General features: G+C 39.2%; 1 protein-coding gene and 1 non-coding gene across 2 annotated transcripts; one reads left to right on the top strand and one right to left on the bottom strand.

Annotated features, from left to right (window-relative positions):
- Positions 1-147: 147 nt before the first annotated feature.
- hcar1-4 (hydroxycarboxylic acid receptor 1-4) lies at positions 148-7229 on the bottom strand. Its single transcript, XM_035533547.1, is given in 7 exon segments — positions 148-352; positions 354-440; positions 442-516; positions 518-694; positions 696-914; positions 6854-7006; positions 7165-7229. Coding segments are annotated over 7 exon segments (981 nt in total).
- Positions 2445-2538, top strand: trnai-uau. Its single transcript has 2 exons — positions 2445-2482; positions 2503-2538. It is a non-coding gene; the product is annotated as a tRNA-Ile (tRNA).
- Positions 7230-12160: the final 4931 nt, after the last annotated feature.

Raw genomic sequence — 12160 nt, forward strand, 5'->3', positions numbered from 1 at the left:
ATAGGGATTTCTCATGTTGGTCTTAGGGATCTGGCCTCCTTGATTCTTAGCCAGTACTGAGTGAGCCCTGTGCAACTGCTAACTTTAGAATGTTTCAGAAAGAAGCACGTGATAAGGCGTAGAAGATGGGTCCACAGCACTCTTTAGTTAGATGAGGCTAAATGACAGCCAGAACAGCTGACCGACCAGAAGCTGGGGGGAGCATGAGGAGACATCTTGGTGGAAGAGACCACAGCCCATGATATAACAGGACAGGAAGCAGAAGACAAACATGACCACAAGAGTCAAAAGCAAATTATTTGTACGTTTCACTCTGTGATGCTTTAGAAGCTGACTGTTACCACATATGTGGGAACAGATGCACACAGCACACCACTACTAGCAGGAAAGCCAGGACAAACTCTATCAGACAGAATGAATTGTGCACCCTTATTCCTGCTTATCAGTTATCAGACAGTCTTTAGTTTCTTGCTCAAAAGCAGAGGAAGCCAAAGGGTCATCACTGTAATCTAGACCTGTGTCAGTGATTACTGTGTGCTGAATGCTGAGGTGGCAAATGGAATGATGTTGGAGGACTCTTCTGTAGAAGCCGTCTATTACCAGAAGGGTGATGAAGATGACGCTTGCTGCCTGTTTCACTGGCAGCATGAAAAAGTGGAGGTAGCAAAGTGCGTGGCCAAAAGTCCGACCTCCGAAGGACAAGAAGGAGCAGAACATCAGCCATCACCAGATTCAGGAAGCAAATAGTGGCTGGCTTCCATGGAGCCTGGCAACAGAAAATCCTTAACACTAAGTTGTTTCCTGGCAGTCCCAAGATAACATCCAAGATCCACAATGGTGTTACCACAGAAGCAGTAAGCCTCTGAGGTGTTACTCGATTTGCTTTGTTATGCCTTAACTGGATAGTAACTGGACTTTGCAATTTTAGTGAAAAATAAAGGATTGGCAAAAATGTCAGAATGTCAGGTGAAAATCTTAGGCAGAAAGACTGATTAGTTTTGTTAACATGCTGATATCTTCAAAGGTGAAAAGTGGAGCTGGCATTTTCTAACCTGTCATGGGGTAAGTTAAGGGGAAAAATACAAGTGAAAAGCGTGGAGTTGTAAAATAAAATGTAAGAAATTGGCAGATTATAATATGTTTCAATTAAGACTGAATTTGCTTGCAAATCTCCTTCAGTTAAGGCGTTGTCTCTGCCATTTCAGCCATGACATATGAAGGCGAGATTATTCAATGGGGAGAATGATCATAAATATGGAAATAAATGTTAAATTGTCATGTTGCAAGATAGACATGACAAGCTTCATTTATGCAGCACTTTTAATAAAAACGGTAATTTAAAGTGTTTTATATAAAGCAGAATAAAAAATAAAGAGCATAAAATAAGATTAATAACCATAGGCTGTATAAAATGATATAAAACACAAATGTACATTGTAGCTCCTGCATTAAGCAAACATTATTTCACTAATGTTTCATTGTTGCTTACGAAATTTATAATGTATTGCAATCTATCAAATTAATTAAAGTACTAGTAAAAGTAGTACATTTAAAGTACTAAATTCTAAACTAAACAACTTCATGTCTAGTAGCCTAGACGCTTTTCAACCAAAGCAAATATTATAAAACGTTTTTTTGTTGTTGTTGTTGTTGTTGGATTATATGCCTATAATTAAAGTGTTACCCTGGCTCAAAAGAACAGAACAGACACGCGAGAAACGTTCGACAGTTCCTAATTTCCAGAAAGGGTAGATTACAACAGGAGCAGCTAATTTTAATTTCTTTTAAAAAGGGAAAGTGTATACGATTTAGTGTGATCTAGCGGTTAGCACACCGAGTATCCCTCCGCCTCCCTCGTAGTTATAGGTTATTATACTCTTAACGAAAACATGGTTTTGAATACTATATGTTTAATTTCTGCTAATAGATATCGCCAAATCCTCAAATACACACCTACTTTAATCCTTCCCATGTGAAAATATGAGTTCGTAATTTATATATTCAATTATGTAGCTGCTTCATACTACAATTGCCCCTCATAATCCACCATGCAGAAGTGCCAGCCACGTGTTTTAGGAATCAAAGGGAGGCGAGTTAAAATGCTTCGCTTCACTGCAATGAAAGTACAGACGTGAGGAATGGGGATAAGTGCATCAATATGTTCTTAATGTTATGCTCATAAACGCAGAGCTAAGTGCCCCGTTGTTATTTCGTCGTACCATCATAAACTACAACCTGAAATCCATTGTGTCTGATAAACGTGTTTAAACGTTCTTGGTCAATTAATCCAGGTCACCTCCAAATCGTTCAGTAGTCGATGATGCAGGGTATGGTTTTGCTGTAACGAAATGAATTGAACCTTCCTTACATATAAAAAAAAATATTAAAATAGGAGTGCCTTATAAACACACTTATAAACTCAGTTACGAAGCTGACGACTCTGAGCTCCAGTGGCGCAATCGGTTAGCGCGCGGTACTTATATGACAGTACATTGCAAAGCCATGCCGAGGTTGTGAGTTCGAGCCTCACCTGGAGCAGAGTTTTGCATGTATGCTACTCAAAATGGTTAACGCAGTACCTTTACAGTGTCCTGTGTGAATAATTGATATTCCCTGTTCTGTAATATCATATTACTATGATAACAAACATGTACATTATTTACATGTGAATAATTTCTGATTTCTCTTCATGAACATATATATAACAAATAATAAGTATTCACATGGCGAGGTTTGTTGATCGTCATAATGTGGGACATGCAGAAAAATTTTAACAAACACAGAATTCACTGAAACCTAGCCTATTATTCAAATCCAATATTCCCCCAAGGAAATTCGCAATAATGTAATGAATTCTATAGACGCTTGAGGTCAGCATTGCCTCAGTTTCGTTTGCGAAAGCAGTCTGTCTCACCGTGTTGCAATATCCACAAGATATCCGAAATACAGTACATATCTTGTACATCATGCGGGAAGTATTCTATGCACATGACCACGGCCTATAACTATAATACTACTGTTGTAAAAGTTTAATACCACTGGATTTTTCATTTGCCTCTTGATTGTGCTTTGGTGTACTTACACCCACAGTAGAATATAATAGTTACTAGAATTAGAGACAACTTTAATTTGACCTCCTGGCTAATAAGATTAAGACACTCATGTAACATTTAAAATCTATTAAATGTTTCCATATGTGCATATTCGCACACACGCACACACATGCACTCCTATACATACATGCACAAAGGACCACCAGACTAGTACGCTGATGCTGAAGGGAAGGGAATGAGGGGATTGGTGCCAAAATACTTTTCATTTATCAGAATAACAAGAAAAACTGAAATAACAATTGGTGACTCTATGTATAGTAAGTCTCTTTCTATGTATAGTAAGTCTCTTTCTATGTATAGTAAGTCTCTTTCTATGTATAGTAAGTCTCTTTCTATGTATAGTAAGTCTCTTTCTATGTATAGTAAGTCTCTTTCTATGTATAGTAAGTCTCTTTCTATGCATAGTAAGTCTCTTTCTATGTATAGTAAGTCTCTTTCTATGCATAGTAAGTCTCTTTCTATGTATAGTAAGTCTCTTTCTATGTATAGTAAGTCTCTTTCTATGTATAGTAAGTCTCTTTCTATGCATAGTAAGTCTCTTTCTATGTATAGTAAGTCTCTTTCTATGTATAGTAAGTCTCTTTCTATGCATAGTAAGTCTCTTTCTATGCATAGTAAGTCTCTTTCTATGTATAGTAAGTCTCTTTCTATGTATAGTAAGTCTCTTTCTATGTATAGTAAGTCTCTTTCTATGTATAGTAAGTCTCTTTCTATGTATAGTAAGTCTCTTTCTATGCATAGTAAGTCTCTTTCTATGCATAGTAAGTCTCTTTCTATGTATAGTAAGTCTCTTTCTATGTATAGTAAGTCTCTTTCTATGCATAGTAAGTCTCTTTCTATGTATAGTAAGTCTCTTTCTATGTATAGTAAGTCTCTTTCTATGCATAGTAAGTCTCTTTCTATGTATAGTAAGTCTCTTTCTATGTATAGTAAGTCTCTTTCTATGTATAGTAAGTCTCTTTCTATGCATAGTAAGTCTCTTTCTATGTATAGTAAGTCTCTTTCTATGCATAGTAAGTCTCTTTCTATGTATAGTAAGTCTCTTTCTATGTATAGTAAGTCTCTTTCTATGTATAGTAAGTCTCTTTCTATGCATAGTAAGTCTCTTTCTATGTATAGTAAGTCTCTTTCTATGCATAGTAAGTCTCTTTCTATGCATAGTAAGTCTCTTTCTATGTATAGTAAGTCTCTTTCTATGTATAGTAAGTCTCTTTCTATGTATAGTAAGTCTCTTTCTATGCATAGTAAGTCTCTTTCTATGCATAGTAAGTCTCTTTCTATGTATAGTAAGTCTCTTTCTATGCATAGTAAGTCTCTTTCTATGTATAGTAAGTCTCTTTCTATGTATAGTAAGTCTCTTTCTATGTATAGTAAGTCTCTTTCTATGTATAGTAAGTCTCTTTCTATGCATAGTAAGTCTCTTTCTATGCATAGTAAGTCTCTTTCTATGTATAGTAAGTCTCTTTCTATGCATAGTAAGTCTCTTTCTATGTATAGTAAGTCTCTTTCTATGCATAGTAAGTCTCTTTCTTCTTTTTTGTCATCTTAGTTTCAAACTCCTAAGCCGGACCCAGGAAGCTTATTGCATTGGGATGCACTAGTGTATAAAAATACTAGTGTGTAAAAGAGTGGTAGAATCCTTTGTAATAAAATTGTTTTAATTATAATTGTTTGTAAATTGTACATTTTACCCAGATGATAGTATATATTTATCAAATTTTTAATGGTTCACTAAGATGCCATATTTTTCATTTTAATCTTTGAAAAGTAGTAATTTACAAAAACATGCATCTTTCAGTACCTTTTTGTTTATTTGACAAATGCTGTTTTTTAAGACAAAAAAAAAAAGCTTTTTTAAGACAAATGCTGTTCACCCAAAGCCAATTTACTGTATTTACTGTATTTTGCATATATAGTCCTTTATTTCATCTTAGTTTTGTGTCAAACTGTCAGAACTAATGAGACATACAGACTCAGGGCACATTTTCTTAATCTATGGGACCCTTTGTCTTCTCTTGCTTTCTCTTTCCCCCGATTTTGAACCTCCTTCTGAAGGAGTTCCAGTTACATTCTAACCACTTTAATATACAAAATGTCTTGTTTATTTGTAATCAACTAACAGTCATACATCTCCTTTTTAAGCACAACTCTGTGTAAACTCTAGGAGTCTTATGTTAATGGATGTTGCCATTATCCCCTGCCTAAACACACCTAAATGAGGCATCGCAGTTTGCGAGAACTGTGGGTCTGACATTCCTGAGCGGTTTAGTCTCCAACATCCTAATAGGAGTATGGCATCAAGCATCACGTGAAGGAAATGAGAAAAGCCAGGAGAAACTGGGGGGGCTAAAATGTTGGGATTGAAGTCAAAGACAGTGCATTCTCTATTATCAGTGAAGAACTGCCTTGTTTAGCATCTCGAGATCTTCTGAGCATTAGTGAAAAAGCATTTGTTGGAAAATAATTAATATGATTTTCAAGAATAGAAAAGCTGGCCTGAAACTTGACACCTTCTGCATTAAAAAGGGGAAGACCTTGCACATTTTTCAAACGTATCATTCATAAATGTGGTAAATTCAACAATTTAACCAAAAGCAAATGAAGGAATGCTCCCTTTGCTATGAATACATAAAGAATTTGTTTAAGAGTGCTGATGCAAGAACATCATTAAAAACAGAGAGCAGGAACATCTTTCTATCATTCCTTGTCACAGTCTCTTATGTAGCTACAACAACGAGCAGTCCAGAGCAGCCTCAGGGGAGGCTAGCATATATTCAGCTGACAAATGTATCAGACATTGTTCATCTTTTAAATCTTTATTGCTTTTTATAGGCAGAATACTATCACACTATCATATTTTGAATCTCATTCATAACAGAAACAGCAGAAAAAGGCAAATAGTTTGAATATAATTTTTGACTGCCAAATTATTCTAAATGGAATGACCATCTATAAATTCTGTCAAGGTTTAGTTTATTGCTCTGTCATTGTTTAAAGGTACAACTGAAGTACAGTCAGTGTGACTGTGTGTCTGAGATTAAGTTTGAAGCTGTATATATTTTAGTGGTGTTCAGAGCGAAATAAAGCTTAGTGGCTTTAGGGATAGAAAGAAAAAGCAGATAAAGAAGAACAAAGATAGAGGAAATAAATGAGTAAGCAAGGATCACACACACAGACACACACACACTCACACACACACACACACACAGCCACGCACACACACACAAACACACAGCCACGCACGCACACACACACACACACACACACACACACACACACACACACACACACACACACACACACACACACACACACAGCCACACACAGCCACACACGCACAGAAGCACACACGCATGCACACATGCACGTACACACAGCCACACATGCACACACGCATACAAGCACACACACACGCACACACGCATACAAGCACACACACACACAGCCACGCACACACACACAAGCACACACATGCACGTGCGCGCACACACACAGCCACGCACGCATGCACACACATGCACACAAGCACACATGCACGCACACACACACACACACACGCACAGCACACACACACACAGCCACACACACACAAGCACACACACACGCACGCATGCACACATACACATGCACACACACACACACACACACACACACACACATTGAGGGGGAGGTTGAGTGGATTGAGTGGATCAGATTTCTGTGGTAATGGTTGGGTGGGTCAGTGGTTAAACTGCTCTCACAAACACATTCCAGAGCTGAGGCAGAGCGCATCTGGTGTGCAAGTGCAGACAGGAGCCGAGCCACCTCCTCTGAGCATCTCTGTCCTGCGCACTTTGAATGCTGCGCTGAGACCTGGAGGCTCACTGCCGGGGCTCTGAGGAAGCATCTGTGCTCTGTAGAGACGTGACTGTATTAAATCTTCACACAGGATCTCAGGATGGAGGTTTTGCTGTGACGGTTCACACATGAATTTCTTACACACACGCTCTGAGCGTTCTACTTATTGAGCTCTGCCTTTGCTCCGAGTGCTTTACTTTGCCAATATTTTTACGCTTTCTTATCAGCCACTCCTTCCTTTGTGTCATGGCTGGTCTGAGGCCGGGGGCTTTTGTTCATGTTAAGTCTCTATTATGAGCACAGGGATTTGGAGTTTCTCTAAAACTGTGAACCAGTGCATCACAGTGCTTATAAAGGACTATTTGATTGACCCCAGCCACACTCTTGACTTAAGGCATCACTCATCATGAGTTCCGAAACACAGGCACTGAGCTGTCACCAATTACTCCCACCCAATAATCTCGTTCCTTCACCAGTAGACAAAGAACAAAGGATCAGCTATTGTCTTAAATAAATCACTTTAGCAATGTCTGGTCCAGTGCTTACAACTAAGGAGAATTCTGAAGACAATTGTGTGTTCACAATTGTGCACACTGTGTTTGTTGTACGCTTTCTGACTCACTGCAGCAGTACTTTGGAAATGCGCACCAAACTTTTCACTTCTTTGTTTCTTTTTGTCTGGCTTCAGCAAAATCTCTCACAGCTGTTCAGCCAGCTCGCTCCTGAGACATTCTGTTCTCCATCTTCTCCACTGAGACATCATTCAGGACTTTTCATTATTCCACACCACACACTCCTCAACTCCTAGAAGTCCATTGGTGTGTGTGTAGGGGTGTGTGTCTTTGTGTTTTTGTGTGTGTGTGTGTGTGTGTGTGTGTGTGTGTGTGCGCGTGTGTGCACGCACATGCCAATATGTGTGTGAGAGGGAGTTAATAAGATGACTTGTTCTTGATTTATGGTCATATTGATGGATGCAGATTTACTTCCTGAAGGCTTGTACAAGTTGCATTTGTGTCTACTGAAAATATATTTAATATCTCTACTCATGCCCAAGAGGCGGCATCTGTTTTTGGTTTCTTATGGAATCCCAACAATTGCTATGGGATGTGTGATTATTATAACATTGGCAGTGTTTGTAACTAATCTAAAACCATTTTGGCTGCATGTTTAAGGACCCATAATCTTCAATCAGTGATGCTCTGCTTTTACCTTTGCTCTTCTAAAATGAGAACATGACTAAACTTCATTTGTACATGACCAAATAACATTGTTGGATTGTATTTTGCAAGGAAGACTGAAACATGATTGAATTTCTCTTGGTCCTTTGAGGGTGTCCTTTTAGTAGATTTCTCAGAACAGTCTCAATCTGTGACCCAATTCTGTCTGAGATAAACAGGATATAAATAATAAATTGTTTTTGAGGAAACCATCCTTCACATGGCCATATAACACATACCAGTAATGCAATATTTTGAAGAGCTGTGTGCTGAAATGTGAATGTCAGTGGATTAAACAGCTGTACATTTGACTTCTTCTGCATGGCAGTACTGACATGGTATCATAATCACTACTCCATCCTCTCGCTTTTCCACTCTCTCTCTCTTACATTCTTGCATACAGCCAAAATAACCTGCATCCAACAGATCCCTAAGGAATGTTCCTGTCTTTCAGAACTGGAACAAAAGCTATTTACCTTTTAATCAAACCTGCATATTTTACTCACATGGTCACAAAGTTAGTTTGTAGACTCAGAATAACCCCAAACCAAAGTCTAGGCTTTCTATATATGTGTATAATACAATTACAGATGATAAAAGCATTGACATTCAGGAGAGTATGTAATTGTGTGTACTGTGTATATGAATAGCGTCTCTAGGGGAATGTTTCTAACACAGTTGAAAAATAATGTCATTTCTGTTCTGTTTTCCTCTCACAGTGCAGTGTTGAGGAGACCACACCCATATTCAGGCTTGTGCAGTTTGATGCCTGGCTTCAGATTTAGTGGTAACACAGTCCAGCTTACTGTCATCTTTGCAGGCTCTCATCTCAAACATCATTAATGTCTAATGTGACATGACCTGTGACATGTCATTAAATCTCAATTACGGAATCATGTTTCTATGTGGAGACCTGCCTGCATGCTCATTCAGTAGCCATTTGTCTTTTTTCTTCAAATTCAAATTCAGATGAATGTTTAAACTGCTTTAAGGTAGGTGAACGTAAAGGTCCATACATATTTCATTTGATCAATTTTTAAAACTTACACAACTCAACTCTGCTGTGCTGCAGGTGTCTGATGATCATTTTCTCCTGTTGTCTTCTGGGTCAGATGATGGGTATATACCATGCAGCTCTCTGGGACCTGCTGGACGGGACCAGATAGGGAGCGTGTGAATGGGGTGATGTTCCTGAAAGCTGTGGTTTCTGTGGTCATGGAGACTGGATCCACATGGGCCCTCCCAGAGCCACGGCCCCGTGGCTCCAATGGACATCATGCTGTTCCTGGCACTCCAAACACTGGAGGATGAATAGCTGCAAGGCTGTGGCCATGACTGGACGTCATTTCTGTCTTTTCTCCCTGTATGGCCTGCAATTAGTTCTACTTTTAGAGCCATGGGTGAACAGTCACAACGGTCATATGTCCATAGTACACATTTTAAGCTGTGACTAAATGTTGGTCATATGAGCAACCACAAATTTTGATATCACTCACACTTATTTCTTTTCTGCTGGTTCTCACTTCCACATCCAGAGAGACATACCTCTTTTGTCGGTCACTTAAAAAATGGACAGCTCTGAAGTCAGGAAGCAGTAGTGCTCATCTAAAGAAGTTGCACATTTTTTAACCACTAAGCTTAATGCAGCTCAGTCTGTTTCCATTCTTCAAAATCTTAAAACGTACTACGACGTAAGGACTGGCATAGCATACGGAAAAGGAGGAGTGATGTTCCTGCATGCAGATATCGTGGATGACCAAAGATTCCCATGCTTGTGGTTTTTTATAGGAAGTAATGGGAATGTAGTACTTGGAAATACAAGTGGAATGGGGAAAAGGTAGAATAAATGTCAGATGGAGAGATCTTGTACTGTTCTGTCGTTGCATGTCCTAAAATCTTCCCTCTCTTAGCTTAGTTGTTTGTCGTTCATCGGCATTCACTCAGCCGGGCAAGTCTGGTGCAGATTGGACAGACCCACCGGGAGGCATGTTTGGTCATGGCCGACAGTCGGGGCGGGTGACTGATTGCGGTTTTGGATGTCAGATAAACACGTATACCTTGCCAGTGACAGCCACACTCCCCTCGTATGAGAATGACAGTCTGAATGAGGGTGAAGAGTCTCCGAGTCTTCCACTCGGCCACACCCCTGCATCTTCTTTTCATCAGCTGCGCTCCATAAATATTGACTTTGGCATGACCCGGGAGAGTGGTGCGTCAGACTAGGCCAGAAAAGCTGTCCTTTCTTGTCTCTTTCTTTTAAACTCCAGGAGAAGATTACACAAGCATCCCATATTTGCCTTGTTCTTCAACAAAAGGCCAGGAGCGCAAGAGAAACAGTGTCGAGACGGTGCGCAGATATATGAACGTCAGGCTGCTGAGAAGAGGCATGTCAGCATGTGCTGATATCTCCCCCTAAGGGAGTACAAGGTGTACCAGGACCTCTGCCTACCTATTAATTGCTTTAAAAGGACTCTCTACAATTTGTTCCATAAAAATATTGCTAAAAAATCTCACTTAAAGAATACCTATATTTTGAGGGAGATCAAAGTCTGTTTCAGGACATAAAGCAACAATCATAATCTCTCTGGCACAATGTTGATAGCATAAAATGTCAGTCCCAAGAGACCTTATTTTAAGATTAACACACTTTTTTAATGAGCTGCCATGAAGTTCCAAGCTTTTCCTAAGAATGCATATGTTCAGCTGCAAGGCTTCAGTTTGTAGGCCAACAGGCCTTTCAGACTTCATCTGATACTCTGTGGCCCTTAGGCCTGCTAATGACATCACACCAGACATCATGGTAGATGTCAAACATTTTTCACCACAGCCAGCCTCAGATGGTTAGTGTAATGGTCTCCATACGCTGGATGGATCAGTTGAATCCCAATGGGAAGAGGAAGGGATCTTGGACCTCTGTTGAGCTGAACCAGCCTTTACAGATGTCAGTTACACCCTCATCACTGGTAATGTGCCAGTAAATTACTTCAGTGTCTACCAGTTAATGTTCATAGTTGTGGCTGTTCAACTCTCATTTTCCTGCCTTCTGCAGTGCCACTTTGCCATATTCTCAGTTTAATCTGTTGTGTAAAATGGTGGTCATTGAGTGTAGTATGTTATTTTTTAGAATTCAGAGTGAGTAAGCCAGATGTAAGATATAGCATGAGCTTATAGCGTATCCCATTACACACCAATGCCATGAAGGTGTATTGCTGTCTTAACAGTGTAATTACACTCAGTGGAGGTAGAAGGACTGCACTGGTTTCTCAAACACCAAAGATCCATTCCCATATTTTAATGGCCCTGACTTTCCCTTTTGAAACAGCTATATCCTTATTTCCATGGCAGAAACCCACAAGAACATGCAGATAAACATAAAACTGTCAAGTAGGCATTACTGTGCATTTTACAACTGTCTTAATGATGTTTCCAGAAATGAAAATTCTGTTGTGTTCATCACATTCAGAGATAAATTATTCTCAGTACTTACATAACGGAACATCAATGAAAAATCACAGTAAATCTGCTGAGATGATCGCCAAGTAGAAAAATATGTCAATATATAGTATAACATATGTTCATCCAAAGCAGTGCGATTTGGGCCACAGGGCTAGCAGAGCTTATCGTTAGAGAGCAATGGTAATGATCGTTCAACTTATTGGGTGTGGCTGTGCAAATTTCTCATATTTTGAAAGTCAGGCTCTGACTATTGACTCTAAAGTATATATCCATAATGAGCATAAAGATGGTTGGCTCTGTGTACTTTTTGTAACCATTTTATGGAAAAGAATGAGACATTGATGAGACATTGGAAATTCCACAGCTATTGTGAGCGCAAATGGCAAATTCGCAGGACTGTATATCTAGCATCTCCATAGCGGCAGCGTATTAACAAACAAGTGATGTCATCATATGATATAACAGGAAATATCGGAGGACATGTTCCAGTATGAAACATGTGATGAAACAGCATAAAACTCCTTTGTCTTTTCTTTT

The sequence above is a fragment of the Electrophorus electricus genome, chromosome 14, assembly GCF_013358815.1.
Source record: "Electrophorus electricus isolate fEleEle1 chromosome 14, fEleEle1.pri, whole genome shotgun sequence".
Classification (NCBI taxonomy): domain Eukaryota; kingdom Metazoa; phylum Chordata; class Actinopteri; order Gymnotiformes; family Gymnotidae; genus Electrophorus; species Electrophorus electricus.